Source organism: Apteryx mantelli, chromosome Z, assembly GCF_036417845.1.
Source record: "Apteryx mantelli isolate bAptMan1 chromosome Z, bAptMan1.hap1, whole genome shotgun sequence".
Classification (NCBI taxonomy): Eukaryota; Metazoa; Chordata; class Aves; order Apterygiformes; family Apterygidae; genus Apteryx; species Apteryx mantelli.
In genome coordinates this window covers 22,613,047-22,632,760 of record NC_090020.1, presented here as the reverse complement: position 1 = coordinate 22,632,760, position 19,714 = coordinate 22,613,047, and the positions used below count along the sequence as shown (strand labels likewise).

The window sequence follows — 19,714 nt, the reverse complement described above, 5'->3', positions numbered from 1 at the left end:
TAATAGAGTAGATACTCAAATTCAAGTATTGCTTCTGTCTTTTGAGTAAGAATCAGTACTCATGGACAAGGAACAGATAGTGGTTTTAGACTAACCTGTTCTTTCTGTATAAATACTAGCTTCTGAAGTAAAGATTCCAAAACCAAGAGGGAGACCCAAACTGGTGAAACCACCTTGTCCTTCAGAGGGTGACCTGTGAGTTGTTGTTTTTTTGTTTGTTTGTTTTTAATGTAAAATTTCTTCATTGTAAACCGAACGGTTGCTTTTGAGAAGCTTGCATGGTAAGTACTGACTTCTTGACATGTGTTTGCCTTGTAGTATTCAATTTGAGTTACTGTTTGCTTTGATGTTTTTATTTACAGCTCAGGTGATTAATAGATAGTAGCTCAAGTTAGTACAGTTTTGGAACAAGAGATGGAAGAGCTTAACCTTTCTAATTTATAAAATCTGGGCAAAAGTTCTTACATATCTGTGCACTGCTGTGTTATTTGTATAAAAGTGAGGTATCTGTGAAGAGAATATTTGTGAAGAGGAAAGAAAAGATCATGCAAAACTAAACTAAAATATCTAGTCATCTTACATTTTTGTTTCAAAAGTCTCTTCCGAGTGAATTCCAGCTCTCTTAGTGATCTGCTACCTAAATTTCATTTTTATGCTATTTAGTTTTCATGACAAGCTCTTACTGTTTCTAGTAACTGAAGTACAAGTTGAGCATTGGCATTTTCTACAGGCTAGCAAATGCACAGTTTCACTATATGTAAGTCTTAAATACACTTCATAAAGTTAGTTTACAGTGTTTGCACTGCTAAATAGTCCTTGGTCCTACAGACACTTATACATATGAAGAACATCTGAGCATTAACTTCTTGTGGAGGTTTTGGTTTTATGCATGTTTCTCAATGTTTGTTTCACTGGAACCTCCATACTGTTATTACTGTATTTCTCTTTTACATAGATAATAGGCTATGGTTTTAGAAAAAGACTTTTTTTTGGAAGAATCTTTAGATTAAAGAACTAAGGGTGAACTAACTTTGTAACTCACTATTCTGTAGTTTTAAAAAAATCTTGAATTAAAAGAATGTGATCATTCATAAGTACTGCTTATGTTTTAGTGTTAATGAGGAGGAGAAAGTGAAGAAAAAAGGACCCGAAGAAAAGCCCAAGAAGCAAGGGAAAAAAGATGAGGAGAGTCAGAAAGAGGAAGAAAAAACAAAGAAAGAATTTGACAAAAAAGAAGGAAAGAAAGAGGCTGAAGCAAAAAGAAAAAATGCTGGAAAAGTTGGTTCTGTGTCAGCTTCTGATTCGGAAGATGATGGAGAAGAGCAAGAAGGTGACAAGGTATATTCCGCTTTACTGATTTTTTTTTTTTTTTTTTTTTTTTTTTTTTTTAGAGGAAGGTGGTTCACTGAAGATGTTTCTTGAAGCTAATGCCAGGTCTTCAATTTTGTGTAGTTCAGGTTAGAGCCCTGTGGCTGTCTAATATAGATATGTAGAGTAAAAAAGTCACAGAACTCCTGTCTGTCAAATAGTTCTTTCAGTAACTTTTTTGGTATTTTCCAAGATAAACATCTTTTCTAAGACACTCTTTCTTAAGATGAATTTAAATGTAACAGTCATTTATTTTGTCAGAAGGCTTTTTTCCACATACACTTCTTTGAATGCATAGACTTTTTTTTCCATGAATGCTTCTAAGAAAGCCTTTGGCTTCTGTGGAATACATTTTTGAAAGGTATAGAGCTGTCCCTAGCCAATCATTTGGAATTTCTTGATTTTTTTGGCGTTTAGGTTATTTTTTTTTACACATGGCAGAAGGAAAAAAGGGAGAAAGCACTAATATCATTCAAAACCTATCAGTATGTGGAGGTCTTGTATTTAGTCACAGGGAAAGCCAACTCTTGTCAGGTTGTTCCATGGACCAGAGTTGCTACAAAGACATTTAGAGTAGGTAGCTTTACCTGCTTATGTAGACAATGATTTAATAGTCTTGCTTTTTAATAATCTAAAAAATCCTTCTCTCTTTGCTCTTCAATCCTGAAATCCTACGTAAAAACAGAAGAAAAAAGGAGGAAGAAGCTTTCAGGCAGCTCATAGAAGAAACATTATAAGAGGCCAACATGAGAGAGAAGTAGCAGAAAGAAAACGTAAGCAAGAGGAACAGATGGAATCTGAGCCGTGAGTATGTTTTACTGTGTGATGTCTGCAAGTTGCAGGAATACTTTGAAACTAACAGGAGGAAACAAAATCTGAAAAAATATCAGTCTAGTTTGCAGTGTTCTGTTGTTCTCTCCCCCCACTTTTTGTCTAGCACTATTTACCCTCTTTTAAGTGGAGAGTAAAAAGCTCCTCTTAATATGTACTATTGTGGGAGGATGGGAAGAACTGAACCTAGAAATTAAGCAGTGTCAGTCTTTCAGTGACTTAGAATTTCTAGCACTAGGACAGCTGGTGGGTTCTCTTGAAGTATCATTTTTCAGCACAGCCATGTATTTTATCTTAAGTCTGGAATACATTAGAAAGACTGGTAGGATCTATTAGTCCATGACTATGGATTTTTGATCAGATTGTGGAATGCCTAGGGTTCCCTGGAAAACATTTCCTTCTCTGTCTGGCAGCTGGAGCACACACCGTCAGACAGAACAAGGAAAAAATTAAGACTTATGCTACTCTGGCACTGCAAGGCCAGTTGAATGATATCAAGAGCAGTCTACATTCAGAAGATAATTTATCACAAATGAATCGAGCATAAGCATGGAGAGAAGATCCTGCCAGAAACTTGGGGGGTGGGGCTGTGGGAAGAAATTTGACCCATTCTCGAGCTATTCTGCAAATGGGTGAAGAAGCTGCCACCGCAAGAGCATGATGTTCCCATTCCCACAGTTGGTGGGAGGGCAGAAGAAAGGGAGAACAAGGTAAAAGTCCTGAGAAGCAGGAGGAGGATAATGGTCCCCTTGACTTATAACAACAAAATTCTAACTTCTTCCCATGTATTAACAAAAATCTAGTTCGTTTGGGGCTTTTTATCCTCTAGCCCTTTCTCCTTCTCTTCCTGTCATTCATTTCTTCCCTGGAAACCTACTACCCTTTTTTGCCTTTAGCAAATCTAAGCATTTCCAACTAAAGGAGATGCTCAAGATTAAATTGCCCTTACCTTTTTTGCTGCTCTTAGTATATCACTATTCAAATCTGACATATGCTGATGGATTTCTGCAGTAAACTGTCATATATTGATTTGATTATACTAATTAAATCTCTTTTACTTTTAAATGGTTTTCATATTTCATGCATTGGAGAGCAGATAGAGCTTTGTTTCAGTAAAACAAAAGCAGCCGCTTTTCTTAGTGACTGCATAGCTTTGATTATAGCTGATGACTAATATTAAGCACAAAACTTAATGCTAATTAAAAGTGAGAAGACTTTTCCCTTTTGTGCTGTCTGCCTTCCAGTTCCTATATTTATATACTGAATACAGGCTGATTTTTTTGGTTACTTTTCTCATCGCTTCAATCTCCATTTTCTAGTCTTTGTGACTACTTCATTAGTATTAATATTTATATAAGGCTAATAGTGCTTTGTACAAAAGCCATTGGAAGTCTCACTTTTTTAAATGGCATGAGTCTATGCAGTTGCCAACTGAAGTAAAATCTTATGTGTTTGAAAATCTTTGGTTCTGTAATTGGATAGAAAATGAAAGGAACATGGAAGATGTCAGATGTGCAGGATTGAACTTCTTCTGGATGCATATCGTTATGACAAGAAGAAAATCAGTTACAAAATATTTAATCATAACATGCTGAAATATATAAATTATAAAGTGAGCCTTATATAAAGTAAGACAAGACTGAGGAGTTGCTAAACAGGTGTTCATGATCTTTTCTGAATAAACAGTTAAAAAGCTTGTTCGAAAGGCTTTTATAATGTCTGTGTTCCTCTAGTAACTAAGATGGAACCAAGCTTTATATTTTCCTGAGTCCTGGTTTTACTTTTAGTGAGGTAATTAGAGAAACAGCCAGGAGACTTCATTGAATTTGTAATTTAAATATTCCCAAAACAAATAATAAAGGAAAAAGGTTTATTATCATTGATACATTACGGTCAGTGGTAGGATGCTTAACTGTTGATTACATGATAAAATAAGTCACATAGAACTGATTCAAAAAAGATCAATCTTTTTCTGTAATTCCCTGTGGTAAATTTAAATGACAGTTTTAAATTTCTTTGTCATTCTATTCAAAATATTTTCTCTCTCCATAAATCTGTTTCATACAATGCAGTTTTACATCTTTACATGCAACCAAAACAGATAATACAATTTACAAATATGTCTTGTTTTTAAAATACTGTAATTTGCTGCTTCTAGGAAAAAACATCTGTCAGGGTGAAGGATTTATTATCTGCAGTATCTTAGATGAATAAATAATTTTCACTAATTTATTTCAGTCTTTGAAAACCAGGGTTTGGCTTTTATGTTTTAACGTGCTAATGTTTGGCTGAGATGGTACCTAAAACATTGCATCTCATTTAAAAAAAAATTAAAAAAGACTGAGAAACGGACTTTAAAAGACAACATTGTAAAAACACTTCAACACTTTTGATAGGCAGAGTAAAGAAGAAGGCAAGAAACCAGAAGTTAAGAAGATGGAGAAGAAAAGAGGTTAGTTTAAAGAAGCTAAACAGATATTTTTTGTCACAACTTTTGAACAGAAATATCTATCTGGATAAGACAACTTATTTTTAAGGGGGAGGGGGTGTGAGATCTCAGTCCAGTATATTTGATCCCTGACTTCTTCCTTCAGATCTGTGGAGCTGTGCCTTCTTGTTCAACATTTTCTTCAGTGTGTTAGAACAGGTCTTCACTATTCCCATTTTATTGTCATTCGAGCTTTTAAACCTTTCCAGATGATCACTCCTGTTGGTGAACAAGAAGCAAAAGTTCTGATTCTTTGAACTGAATCACTTTAGTTATTTCTTCTCACTTTTTCCCTTCTGTTGTCTCATAGCAGAATAATCTGAAGGGCCTCTTGTAAGTATTTAGAAATTACCTTTTCCTAAGCAAGAAGCTTAGATGCAGGATGGTTACTGTGGTCTTGTCCACTAACCCAGACTTACAACCTGATCTTCATAAGGATAAGTCTTTTCCCTTTTTAATAGTCCCTTCTTAGCTATGTTTTCTTTAAGGGCAGTCCAAACTACCACTAGCTTTAATCTGTTATATAGCAAAGATCCAGTGGCATGGACTCCAACCAGTTCCAATGTTAGCAGGGGAGAGAGTTTTATCTAAACACATCCAAGACAGACTAGACTTCTATAAAAAACAGTTTCCTTGCAGTATTGTTCAGGATCTAGTTGCTTGCATATGACAAATCCACATAAGCATTCAGCACAAGTGAACTAGAGATGGCATCTTCATTTGTCTTGCGCACCTGTTAGAGCATGTGTATTGCAAACCATTTTATTGGATGGAGTTGGATAGTGACTTAAAGGATTTTGTCCAGCTTACTGAAAAAAGAAAAGCATCAATATACAGATACCCTTTGATCAAAGGCTTTCCAACTTCTTAACTCTTAGTATTTAGTGAAACTTCCTTTTAACCTGGTTGACAAATAGAGGGTGACAGCTGGATATTGTAATAGAAAATAATTTTCAACTTGTAACTCCTAAGGAGAAAATTATATAGGTTGCTAATAGTGTCCAGCTGAAAAAAGCTATATACTCTATTTTTGATTGTAAGCCCTACAGTGTATTTATCTGTGTGCCTGTTATGGTTATCTGATGTGTTTTGCCTGTCCGTATTTTTTTCATTCTCTGTCAAGTTCAGATTTGCAGAAAGGTTTCTGCAGAAACAAACCTGATATTAACAAATATTCATGCATACTATTTTTAATCTTTAGAAACATCAATGGATTCTAGGCTTCAAAGGATACATGCAGAAATTAAAAACTCGCTGAAAATTGATAATCTTGTAAGTATTTTTTTTAACTGATGTATATGTTAAGTTCTGGCAGGAAACACTTTTGGCATGCATATTTCTCTTAATTAACGTTCTGAGAATGAAAAGAATTTCTTCAGTTTGAAAGATTACTGTTCAAATGAGGGTACTGTAAACACTAAAAGATAATTGTTGAAACTTGTTCTTGTTTAAAAATACTTCATAATAAATTATTTACCAGAAACATTCAGACAAAATTCAGTCAAACAAAGCATCTGTGCCAGCTGAGCTTGAGCCATGCAGGGGCACCAGAAGGAAGCAATGAATGTTGATAGTGGGAGAGTCCCTGCTGTGGCGGCAGACGCCCCCATCTGCTAACCTGGCCTGTCATCTAGGCAGGTTTGCTGCCTGCCAGGTGCTTGTGTTTGGGGTGTTGCTGAAAGACTGCTGAAGCTTGTCTAGCCCTCAAGCTATTATCTGCTGCTGCTCTTCTGCATGGCACAAGGATATGGCAAGGGGAGACTTGGAAAGTGTCAAGTGTGACTGCATGGCTCTAGGGACTGTGGCCAAGGGCATGGGGGCCCAGGTGGTGTTCTCCATCCTGTGGATGAGAGGAAGGGGTTTGTGAAGGACTGGACAAATCCTGTGGGTCAAAAATTGTTTGTGCAGCTAGTGTCAGCAACAGGGTTTTAGTTTTTTATGGCCATGAGACCCTCTCTGAGGATCAAGGACTACTTGGAAGAGATGGGATCCACCTCATTAAATGTGGCAAAAGCACTTTGCCAGCAGGCTGGCCAACCTGGTAAAAAGAAAAGTTTTAAACTAGGAACAAGGGAGGGAAAGGATGACCAGCAATTGAGTGAGGAAGTGGTGGACCAGTTTGGCAAGCAAGGGATGCAGTGATGTGAACAGAAGAGATACTGTAATCAGTAAAACAGGGCTGAACTGGGGTCACCCCAAGCATATGCATATATGGAAGTGCCGAGAGGACTGCAGTATGGGGAAAGCTATAGAACCATTTTTTGGAAATCAGTGCAGTGGGGTGCCTCTCGGAAGTGCCTGTACACTGATGTACACAGCATAGGGAGTGAACAGGAGGAGTTAGTTGCAGGATTGTGGTCTCATTGGGATCACAGAGATGTGGTAGGCTAGCTCACACAACTGGAATGCGGCAGTGGATGGATAGAGGCTCTTTAGGAAGGACAGGCCAGGAAGGCAAGGAGGGCAAGTCAATTTTTACGTTAGAGGACAGTGAGAATGCATGGCCTTGAGACAGATGATGAGCAAGCTAAGAGCTTATGGGTCAGGATTAGCAGGCAGACCAACATGGGTAACATTGTGTGTGTCTGCTAAAGACCACCTGATCAGGAAGAAGTAGAAGATAAGGCCTTCCTCAGACAACCGGAATAATCCTCAGGTTCACAGGCTCTGGTCCTCATGGCAAAATTGAATCATCCTGATATTGGCTGAAGGGGCAACACAACAGTGCATAAGCAATGCAGGAGGTTTCTGGAATGCATCAGTGATAACTTCCTAATACAGGCAGTCAAGGAGCTGACAGGGAGAGGCACTCTGCTGGACCTTGTACTTACAAAGAACTGTTTGACACTGTGAAGGTCAGGGACAGCCTTGGTTGCAATGACCATGAGATGGTAGAATTTAGGATCCTGAAAGGAGGGAACAAGGCAGATAGCAGGATCATAACCCTGGAATACAGGAGAACAGACTTTGGCATGTTCAGGGACCTGCTTGAAAGAATACCATGGGAGACAGGCCTGGAGATAAGAGGGGTCCAGGAGAGCTGGTTGATTTTTCAAGGACTACCTCCTTCTTAAGCAAAGGTAGCAGGAAGGCTTCATCAGTGATCAAATTCAAACATAAAAAGGTACAGGAGGTGGAAGCAGAAACAGCTGGCTCATGAGGAATATAGAGACACTGTCCAAGCGTACAGGGATGGAGTTAGGAAAGCCAGCGCCCATCTCCAGTTGAATCTGGCGAGGGATGTGAAAGGCAATAAAGGCTTCCACAAATACATCAGCAGCAAACAGAAGACCAGGGAAAATGTGGGCTTGCAGCTGAATGGGGCAGGGGAGCTGGTGACAAAGGACATGAAAAAGGCTGAAGTAGCCAATGCCTTCTTTGCATCACTCTTTGCTGGTACAACTATCCTTCAGGAATCCCAGGTCCCTGAAACCCATGAGATGGTCCAGAGCAAGTCCAAACTTACCCTTGGTGGAGGATCAGGTTAGAGAACAGAGAAACAAATTGGACGTAAAGTCTATGGGATGTGATGGGATGTACCCATGAATGCTGAGGCAACTGTGTGATGTCACTGTGAGGTCACTTTTGGTTTATCTTTGAAAAGTCATGGTGATTGGGGGAGGTTCCTGAGGACTGGAAGACAGTAAATATTCTTGGGGCAAGCTTTTGATATTGCCTCCTGTAACATCCTCCTAAACAAGCTGATGAAGCATGGGTTAGCTAAGTGGACAGTGAGGTGGACTGAAAACTGGCTGAAGTGCTGGACTCTGAGGGTTGTAAGCAGCACCATGAAGTCCAGCTAGAGGCCAGTCACTAGTGGCATGCTCCAGGGGTTGATACTTGTGTGAATTCTGTTTAAATCATGAATGACCTGGGTAACAGGACAGAGTTGCACCCTCGGCAAGACTGCGGACAGTACAAAACTGGGAGCTGATAGACCAGACAGTTGTGCTGCCATTCACAGAGACCTCAACAGGCTGGAGAAATGGGCTGTTGGGAACATCACGAAGTGCAAAGCCCTGCACCTGGGGAGGAATAACCCCATGCACCAGGACAGGCTGGGGGTCAAACCATGAAACAAACCATGCAGAAAAGTCCTTGGGTATCCTGGAGAACACAAAGGTGACCATGAACTAGCAATGGGCCCTTGTGGCAAAGAAATCTAACAGCCTCCTCAACTGTATTAGGAAGAGTGTTGCCAGCAGGTGGAGGGAGGTGATCCTTCCCCTCTGCTTGACACTGGTGAGGCCACATCTGAAGTGCTATGTCCAGTTTTGGGCTCCCCACCGCAAGAGAGACATGGACATAGCTGAGCGAGATCAGCGAAGGGTCACAAAGATTAATTAAGGTCTTGGAGCATCTCTCGTACAAGGAGAGGCTGAGAGAACTGGGGCTGCTTAGCCTGGAGAGAAGACTGAGAGGAGATCTTATCAATGCATACAAATATCTGAAGAGAGGGTATAAAGAAGACAGAGGCAGACTCTTCTCCATGGTGCACAGAGAAAGGGCAAAAGGCAATAGGCACAAGTACTACAAATACTGTTTAAATCTAAGAAAAAACTTTTCCTGTGAGGGTGGTTGAACACTAAAACATGTTGCCCAGAAAGACTGTGGAGTCTCCATCCTTGGAGACATTCAAAACCTGACTGGACGCAGTCTTGAGCAGCCTGCCATAAGCTGACCCTGCTCTGAGCAGGGATGTTGGACTAGATGATCGCTAGAGCTGCCTGCTGGCCTCAACTGTTCTGTGATGCTGCAAATAGGCATGGTAATTTTTCTTTCGTATTTCATTTTAAGTTCTTACATCAATGGAATCCTAAATCCATTATTAACCTTGGACAGTGGAAACAGGGGGAACAGCAATATAGCTTTCCTCCCCCCCCCCCCAACCTTTTATTTTTAAGCCTATTTATTTTAATTTCTAGACCTTTGCTGCTTTAGAAGGTGTAATTAGAGTTCAAAAGTGTGATTAGAATTCAAGGGTATCAATGTCTGTTCTGGTTTGCTTTTTTCCCAGTAATTGAAAGCTCAAATCATGGGACCAGACCAAAAATACTTAACCAGTCTCTTTTCTGATCTGAGATCTTTCAGGGGATGCAAACCTTTGAAGACTGCTTATATTTACATAACTGAATAAAACAAGTAGAAGAATTTATTCTTCCCAGCACCCTTCTCCTTTCCATGTACTGAATTTCTTTGATGGATAATGTGGTCTTCTCAGAATACCATTTCATGGAGAGTACTGAAAGAGGTTCAGCCTTTGGTTTCATGAATCTTCATTTCTTGAAAGCCATTTAGAGAAGCACTGTAGCATAAGCAGCAGAAAGCTGATTCAACTCAGGAAGTTGTGCTGTCAGAGTTAAGCATGAAACATTCATTTTCAGTCTGGTCTGCTCTTCAGCTGTTTTATTTAAGGCAATGCAAATATTTTGACTTGAAATAATTCACCTTAAAATGTAAAAATTTTACATCACAACTTAATGTTTTGGCTTAAGTATATCACTCTATTGGCCTGATCCAGATACTAAATTTCCCTGAATTAAAAAATAATAATAATAAAAAAAATCTTGAATTCAGAGACATAATAGAACAATCATCTTAAAATATGGATAAGTGGAAAATTGGTTGTAGAGCTAGAGCAAGAACACTTATCATAATCATATTTATTAAGTAAACATAAGAATTTTACTTAGAGTAGCCCTGATTTGGGCTTTTTTCATAGTCCCTTGAGAACAGAAGCTAAAATTTTGTATAAATAAACAATATTATCATGACCTGTGCTGGAAATGAATCTTCTTGGTTCTAAATAGAAAATGAAATAACCAAGAGTAGCTGAAGAAAAGGCAACTGACAGTTACAATATAGAGGTCCTCTAAGAAGATTTTAGTGCAGTGATTTTTAGAAATGGATCAAAAGATCACATTGTTACTTCTGAATTTCTTGTGTAGTGCATCATTTATCTATCTTTTTTTTTAACTCAAAAGACTATGAAGATAAAGTTCTGTATACTAGCTGCAGTCTGCTTAAGATGCTTTGCTACCTTCTCAGTGGCTGATCAGTTGGGAAAAAAATACATATGGAAAGGGTTGAATATTTGGAGAATCAACTTTAGGCACTTAAGTACTGAAATTGCAAAAGCAGCATGAAGCTTGAGGCTGTATAATGAAAGTATAAAATTATTATTTTTTAATTATAGTTACTCAAATAGCATGTCTTTGGCATGGTAATAGTTGAAGTGCACTCAGTGGTAATCTTTGTTTGCAAGTTTGATTGTATAAATTGTTCTAAACTTAAGTACATAGTCAAATTAAGGATATTATAGGAAAGTACCATTAAGCATGGAAACAAATTTAGAGTGGCTAATTAAGGATTATTAGCATTTAAGCTAACCCTTCAAACCGACAACTTATTTATATACAGGATGTGAACAGATGTATCGAGGCTCTTGATGAGCTTGCATCCCTTCAAGTCACAATGCAGCAAGCTCAAAAACATACAGAGATGATTTTGACTCTAAAGAAGGTGAGATCTACAATATTATTCAATATAATTTCAAAAGGTAAACATGTATTTTCTTAAATGAAATTGTATTTATTTATTATTTTACAGTATGTAAAAAATCCATAATCTCATTTCAGTTTTAAGCTAAATAAATTAAGAATTTCATCTAGCACTTCAGGAAAGTACATAAGTATGTAAATGGAACTGATTGATTGATTGTTTTACTACTTTGGTTTTAGATACGGAAATTCAAAGTTAGCCAGGTTATCATGGAGAAATCTACAATGCTATATAACAAGTTCAAGACCATGTTTCTAGTTGGGGAAGGAGATTCTGTTCTCTCCCAAGTGCTAAATAAGTCACTTGCTGAGCAGAAGCAGCATGAGGAAGCCAACAAAACCAAAGAACAGTGGAAGAAAGGAACAAACAAAAAAATAGAAAAGGACCAAACGGGTAAGTCTTTGTGTTTAGTTTTTGTTTCTTGTCACTCAGTCTCCATTCACGTTGAGTTAACGTCAAACGATGTTTGAAGATGCAGGAATTCTAGACATCTGTTAAAACCTTCATATTATTTCAAATACTCAAAAATAATATTGTTATAACTAAGTTTCAGGTTCAAGGGTAAAATTTATGAATATTTACACGGCTATTTTGTCTTTACTGCTTCAAGGGAAGGGCTTTAGTAAAAAGTGAGAATGTAGCACTTCTTACTTTACTCTGTAATTTCCTAACTTAAGTACCTTGTGGGGAAAAAAACTATTAAATATTAGGTAGAACAGCATACTACCTCCTGTCCTTCAAATGACTTTTTGGTGCTTATGTTTCCACCTTTTCTTTCCATAATTCCCTCTACTAGTCTCTTCCTATATCATGCGTGCAACTATATGTAGCAGCAGCTTTTAGCCATCTGCATAGCACTTTCACGATGTGTGATCAGTAGCATTGTCAGGGACTCCATAACAGTGATGCAGTCTAACAGTAAATGAGTATTTGTGCTCTTGGCAGTACTGTGCAAGATTAATCATGAGCTCTTGTCATGAAATAAATACAGCACAATATTGAAAGTAAAAATACCATCCAGTAACTTAAGTGTTAAAAAATAACCCCACCTTTATGAAGGGAATGTAGTACCAAGATACTCTTGCATAGAGGAACAAACAGAGGTAGACACACTGGAAAGCTGTGCTGCAAAGATGTTTAGATCCTTGAAGATGTAGGAGTTGTACCCTTCTATTAAAATCCTTTAGATCCTTCATCTCCACAAGCATTGGACAGAATTTAGATTTACTTTGAATCTGAATCCTGAGAGAAGAATTCAGTGAAACTGTTTGAAGGCTATGGTACCTTGAGCTGGAATAAACAAATTGCTGTAATTGAGGTGACTGAGGATGTTAAGGATTCATCTTAACTGTAGTTGAAATACCATTATATTTGTAAGTATTAAGGAAGCAAAGAAGGTCTTAAAACTTACCTTAATATTTTATGGTGAGATAAAAGCAACGTATGATGTAGCGAAACTTCCACGTATAAGACTTTTCCCAACCCCTGTGATAGACATGGTTAAGTATTTGAATAAAGAATCTACACTGAAAGACTTACTGCAAACTGAATGATCTTACTAAAGAAGCTACTCCAAGTTTTTCCTACGTAGTAAAGCAGAAGACACTGGAATACAATTTTGTCCATCAGTCAGTTGGAGGCATAACGAGCTTATTCAGAGTAGCTGGACACTTCAGGGAAGTGGAGTTTTCTATTTGCTACAAAGAGAAATCCTAGTTCCTTATGTTGGTATGTCCTCTGTTCTTTTTAAAACTGAACTGCTGCATTCTGCTGAACTTCTACTATTCTTATCAAGTACCACAATTACAATAAAATAATAAAATTAATAGCAATTCATTTGCTACTTTCATTCCTAATTCTTCATCACTCTGTTACAAGGTGATTATAGCCTTCATATTATTTCATTGACTACTTCTCATGGCCATTAAGTTCAAACTGATTTAGAGCAAGTCTAAATAGATCTAACTACTAGAGCATCATTTTTCTGCTTTTTATTATCTTCTTAGCCTGTAAATATGTAGATGAGTAGCATTTTGTATTTTTCCTGAAGTAGCGTGGTAGTTTAATAGAGATTTCTTTTTTTTGTAAACCTGTAATTTTGAATAAAATGGAGTGTCAATTCTGACTTAAACCTAGAGTGACATTCCACAATAATTCACTCAAAATTCACTCGTTTGTAATAACAGAGCAAAACATTTATTCTTCATAGTAATTAAAGATAAATATTCCTGCTTTGAGTTAACTAAATACAACTACACAGTATATTGTTTTCATGCTTATGACAACTGCATGATGGATATGTTTAATCTTCAGATAGATATCACAGTTACTGTTAAACACTTAACCTTTTTAATTTATAGATAAACTGTCATATTTTGATTATATACATATTCATTAGAGTTGAAAATAAGTGAGGATCCATGGAACTAGTAACTTCTCCCAGTTGAAGTATTAGAAATTTCCAAAAGTTGTCTTGACTGGGCTACAGAATAAAAAAAACTTATTGCTGCCTATGTGCTATTTTCTTACTGCTTGGCATATAAATAAGCATTAGTCTTATTATCTGTAGTCTGGCAAAACACAGAAAGAACCAGGAATCTCTTGAAATATATATGCCGATCACTTCATTTTACATAAGAAAAATCATGGGAGGAGGCTAGGCAGATGGAATTTTCAGAAGTTGAAACCATATCAGTTCTTGCTTTTTATATTGTTTCAGCAGCTAGGTATCAAGATCAGAGAAAAAAACATTTGTAGTGTTGGAGTTGATGACAAACAGTAGAGAAATTCTTTGGGTCTACCACAGTTTTGCTTTCTGCAGTACTGTTTTTCCCTCTCCTTTAATTTTAAAGGTTCCAAGGTACTGAATGGAGGGTCTGAAACTCAAGACACCAACCAATCTCAACACAATGGAGAGAACACTGAGGAAAAGAAAGATAAGCATGAAGTTGGCAGTAAGAAAAAGTGAGTTAACTACTGAACAAGGATTTGTTCTGCTATAGCAAAACAATAAAACATCCACAGATTTAAATTACTTAATCATGTTTAGTTACTGTTTTCTTTAGAGTTTCCTCTCAACTTTACAAAATAATAACAGCATGTTAATTTTGTTCAGGTTTTGAATGAACACTTTAAAAATTACTTCACTCACTTCTGTAGTGTACATAGCAGAAATTTTAAGGGATGGCCTGTTAGGAGGAAAAAGAGCTTGAAGTGAGACAGAGCAAAGTATACACTTTCTGTATTTTAGACTACTCCATGTTGCTAAGTTGGAAGCAAAGGATGCCTGAATCAAACTGTACAGAAGCTAGCAGGATTTATCGTGGTTTTGCAAAATCATTTATTCAAATCAATGTCAAAGCCATCTACTCTGATCAGTTTCCTATAATGTAGCTATAGAATTGCCCAAATGCAGGTAAACTGCATACTAGAACTTACGCCTGTGAAATTTCAGAACTTGTAAGTGTGACAGTTCTACAGAAGTTGACATGCTTACCATAAGAATGCTTTGATTTTTTCTCGAGGTAAATATTTAAACCTAGCCCCACTGCAAAAGCAACTCTGTGCCCCTCTCTTCTGCCTTATAAGCTAGTACTTTGTAAACAAGAAAGAGAAACCAATCTCTCTTGTGGAACATATGGAATACTTAACAGAATTTTGTGAAGAAATGAGGGAGAGGCCTAAAATCAACTTTGAGCTGAACTGTTTTGTTGCAGTGCTAATTAATTTTCTCTGAGCATCTCTGCACTTTGTGATCATGGATTCTTTTTGTCCAGCTGTATCTGCTGAAGAAAGCTTTCCTTTCCTCACTGTTCTCATACTTCTGAAACCAGGCCAGAAGAACCTGCAGTTGCCCAGCATTCTTTTGGCTGTCTGCCAAGTTAAAACTGTACCGATTAGTGGAATATTGACTATTATTTACAATAGAGTAAAGTTACTTTTTTTTTTTTTTTGAGGAATATAAGTTTGATTTTTGCTGAGAGGTAGCCTTGGAACTACTGCTTTCTGACTGTACAGCTTTCAGAAGTGGTACTTGGGAGTCTTCAGCTGGTGATAAGAATGTCAAATTCTCATTCTGCCTGAATGAGTAGCATGTTAAAGGCATATAATTAAGGGATAAGCATAGGTGCTCAACCCAAGTTATGCAACATAGTACACTGCTTAAATAGATGACTTGGCCAAAATACAATACAGTATTAATGCAGTGCAACACCTGAGGTATTTGAAATCAGTAACAGTTCAGTAAAGCAGTTCAGTATGGAATATTTGGTCAAGCATTTGAAAATAAATGACTATTTAAGAACTGGTTCTCCGAGGTAAAACTTTTCACAGCCTGCTCCCTTCCTTGTTCCTGCAGAACCTGACAACAGTTGGATTTTGCAGTGGCAAAGAGACACACTCAGTCAGTTTGCCTTTTATATTTGCAATTGAAAGAATAAGGATATTTGGGTGCATACATGACACTCCAGTGGATATTGGTCAAAACAATCTAAAGGCAGACACTTCAGATACTTGCACATCATGCCTGGAACAGGCTGTTTAATACAGTGTCTCAAAAAAGCAACTTATAGGCAAGTCAATTTAAATTTTTAATATTTCAGTAACTGCATTTATACCTGTAAAACTTGTGGTATATCTTCCATGAATGAGCTAGTGGGGGCGTCAAATTCTGCTAATAAACATTTATCTCTTTAATGGGTGTGGTGTTCACACTGGCTTGAAGTCTACATTCTCCTAATGCGTTCTTTGGCTTATCTAAGCAGAAATCAATCCAGTTTGTTAACTCTTGTATGACTACTTGAGAGCACTTTCTTTGGGCCTAGCTTACATCTGTTATCAAACAGTACACATAAAACAGAGCTGTCTTGCTTAAACCAAGACATTTGAATCACCTCTTAATACCTTGCATGTTGAGAAGCGCATCCACATACCTGTTCTAAATTCAGGCAAGCCCAGTCTGGTATTTCTGTCCATCATATAATAGCTTACATTCATTGTTTTTCATACATTTTTATTTGCAGTATTAAGTTGTTTAAAGGAGAGATACTGGTAGGCAAATTAAATATGAACAAATCATGAACATACAAAACATTACAACAGTTTCCCCACTGCATCTAAGCAAATGATTTGCAAATATCTCAAATTACACAGCTGTCTCAGTTCTGAACTGTAAGTAGCACTGTACCTTTACTGTTTTTGTTAGAGAGGAGACATTTTCATACCTTTCTGAAGATGTAATAATTTAATAATTTTGGAAGACCATGGAATTGCATAACTTAGTATGTCCAGAGTGATTGGTGCTTAAGAACCACTTTCTGTTCTGTGTTGACAGGGGTATATACTGCTTCCTTGGGTTACTTTCTTAAAGTTTGGGGCACATGTTGAATTTTCCCATGGTACTAAGAAAAGTCACAATTGGTAATGAATGTTAAATGTGCATCTCTCACATGAAAAAAAGCCAGGGTGCTTTTTTCACATGAGCTAACATATATCTGGCAGCAGACTAAGGAGAGACACCTGAATGGAACAGAAATCAACCTCTGAATGACTGCCATTCACAAGTTGGTGTTACATTACTGCAATATCAATCACTGCCGGCTTACCTTAATGTTTAGGGCAGTCATCCTCAGAGAAAAGGTAGACAGTTGGCATTGCTAACTGCGTCATTTCTCCAGACTTCATCTACTGATGAATATACATCCGCATCACTTATTCTAGTAAACTCATGTCATCTAGAATAAGACTTGCTCTTAGCTTTTTTTTACATGGTTATTAATGTTGCTTTACTGTATTTCTAGGACATCTGGTGAAGAGAGAGAGCTTGAAAAACCATCAAAAGAATCTGCCTTTGAAAAATGACACAACTGGAGTGGTTTTTTTTAAATAAGATTAAAAAAGATTCTTAAGTTTTGCATTTGAAATCTATAGACTGCTGAAAGTTTTAAATAATTTTATAAGCATAGTATTTTAATGTTAAATTTTGTGGAATAAAAGCCCCTTTAATCTTGGTTTTAAAAGTACTTAAACACTTCTGCCAATAGTTTCATCCAGTATTAACAGGTAACACATTTCAAAACATGAAGAAAAAATTCCATTTAGAAAACAAATGCTTATATGTTACATGAATTAGAGTTGTAGTATATTTTTATCTGACTACTGTATGTTTGTCTAGTTAATAGCAGGAAAAAGTGTAAATACTTTTAACTGCCTAATTGCTTCATTTGTATAAAACCTCCCATTCTGTAATACTGACCTGTTTGTGCATAGTTTTTCAACACTTGTCAGGATGTCTTTTCACTGTGTTTTGTAGGAGTTGGAAGCAGCATTTTTGTAGCTGTTAAAATGTTAATGTATGAGTATACTTGATCACTTTTTTAAAGAAGTTTAGTTCTGTTCTTGCAAAACTCATTGTGCCAATTTACTGCTATGTGACTTTTCATGGTTTGCTTTTCATATAGTAAGTATTCTAGACAACTGGTGTTTTCACTGAACCTGTTGATAAACATTGGCTGGAAAACACTGTCTTGAGCAGTTTCTAAAATTAAAGAATTTAAACTGATGTAAGGAAATTGGCTCTTAGTAAGTTATATGAACTAACATATTCATATGGACTATAACTACCTGTTTTTAGTTTCAATTTTGAAAGAAGAGCTTGGCCATGGCATTAACTTGCGAATTTGTAACTTTAGTTTTACAGAAACAGTGTTGAAGAATTTTAAGGGAAGTTTCTAAAAGGCATGAAAGGCATGAGATATGCTTGAACTATACTGAAAAGTTGCTCATGAAACACGAAGCTTGCCTTAACATCAGACCTAGGAGAAATTTGTATGTGACTAAAAAATAGTATTTGACAGAGGATAACCAGGTTAGAAATTAGTTGCCTTGTATTGTATCACCTTCAAGGTAGCAGCAGAAAAATATGACTACACCTTCAGACCAGTGCTTGTGATGGTTTAACTCACACCAACAACTCAACAATAAAAACTTTTAGTATTCTAGAACCACCAAAACAGAATTGTATCAAGTAATGGAAAGTCAGATTATTTCTTGTTGATGAGCCTTGTAAAACTGCCACAGCATCTTCAGGCAGCCTGTCTGCTTCTTACCATAGCATTATGAGGAAAGAGGACTTCTGCTTACACATAAAACAAGGCATACAGACTGCTGTGGATGGCATCTAATACAATTTTTTTTCCATCTCAATTTCAACAGATTCATACAATCCTTACCTCTTTGTTGTTCTGCTTTTACAGTAGTGCTAAACTTGCCACTTAACTACAATTAGCTATTCAGTAATAGGAAACAAGCAATTTCAATCCTGCGTATCTCATGAACTAGGCCAGGTGAAGTTCTAATTCATTTAGTACTGCTCTGAAACTTTCCTGTTTTCCAGAAGCTGAAGATGACAATTATTTTGAGATTAATGCTTTTTTTTGGGGGGGGGGGGGGGGGCAGCACTGAAGTCCAGTACTACATATTCTAAAGTAACTTCTCCTTGTTCTCCTTCTCCTAATTCTGAAGAGACAAAACGACATCTTTGTAGCGCTGTCCGTGTTCTTCTTTCTAATAGTAGGCCAGAAAAGCAAACCACACACTAATCTTATTTCAGGGTCATAGCCCAGCCTCCTCTTCTCTTCACAAGTATGTTCAAAACAGCAACCAAAAATAACCCTCACTAGTGACCAGAGAGGCAGAAAAAAGGATAAAAAGGCCTCAGTCCAGAACTCTAGTATCTGGTATTTACTGGACAATCAGTCCTAAATTTATTGTTTAAAAATGCTGTTCTTTGACAAAGACTGGTTATTTAGTCACCTTTGCTAGTTTGCACTACCTATTGCATTGATTGCATTTAACTTTGCCAGAATCTGTGAAGGTGTTTTTTTCTGCTAAATATGCCACTCCTCCTGGGACCATGTGTGCAACATGAACCTACTATAGATAAGGCTGCTGCTAATGCCTGTTTGAAGTAGTTTGACTAACTCTTAACAGACCACTGGTGTAGTGGTACACCTGGATGCCATTATTGTATGTTGTCCTTACCAGAACCTATTACACTTGTTTAAGCTTCATTAATCTATAAACTGGCTGTGATATTAAGACTAGGTTAAGATTATGGTTTGGTAATTACATTATACATTAAACAGCACTACTTGCCAGCAGTTGAATTTAGATGCCTGTTTTACTGCATTTATACACCAAGCTTCTTAATATTAGAATACTCTGCATGCCTTCTAAAGGCTAATTCACTACACCTAGTAGTTTAGGTTTTATATTTGCAAAGATGTTTTCACCCCTACCCTTCCATAGTACTCCACTACCAGCTTTTTATAATTGTTTGTTCTATGTCAGGGGATAGAAGCACATATACATGTATTTATCTGTACTGATAACTACCACCTTCCTGTCCTAAGTTGCAAACTCTGTATTCTGTCTTTACCACTGTCTTAACCAAAGAGGGAAAGAGCT

The 19,714-nt window shown here is 37.1% G+C and overlaps 1 protein-coding gene across 1 annotated transcript in view; it reads left to right on the top strand.

Annotated features, from left to right (window-relative positions):
• PSIP1 (PC4 and SRSF1 interacting protein 1) overlaps positions 1-17,807 on the top strand; it is a 35,804-nt gene extending 17,997 nt beyond the window's left edge. The window contains exons 8-16 of the mRNA XM_067316344.1: positions 120-195; positions 1,113-1,338; positions 2,054-2,172; positions 4,596-4,651; positions 5,889-5,959; positions 11,108-11,209; positions 11,428-11,641; positions 14,101-14,212; positions 17,047-17,807. Of these exons, the coding sequence (XP_067172445.1) occupies positions 120-195; positions 1,113-1,338; positions 2,054-2,172; positions 4,596-4,651; positions 5,889-5,959; positions 11,108-11,209; positions 11,428-11,641; positions 14,101-14,212; positions 17,047-17,107 (1,037 nt within the window). The 3' untranslated portion in view covers positions 17,108-17,807. The remainder of the gene's footprint in view (positions 1-119; positions 196-1,112; positions 1,339-2,053; positions 2,173-4,595; positions 4,652-5,888; positions 5,960-11,107; positions 11,210-11,427; positions 11,642-14,100; positions 14,213-17,046) is intronic.
• Positions 17,808-19,714: the final 1,907 nt, after the last annotated feature.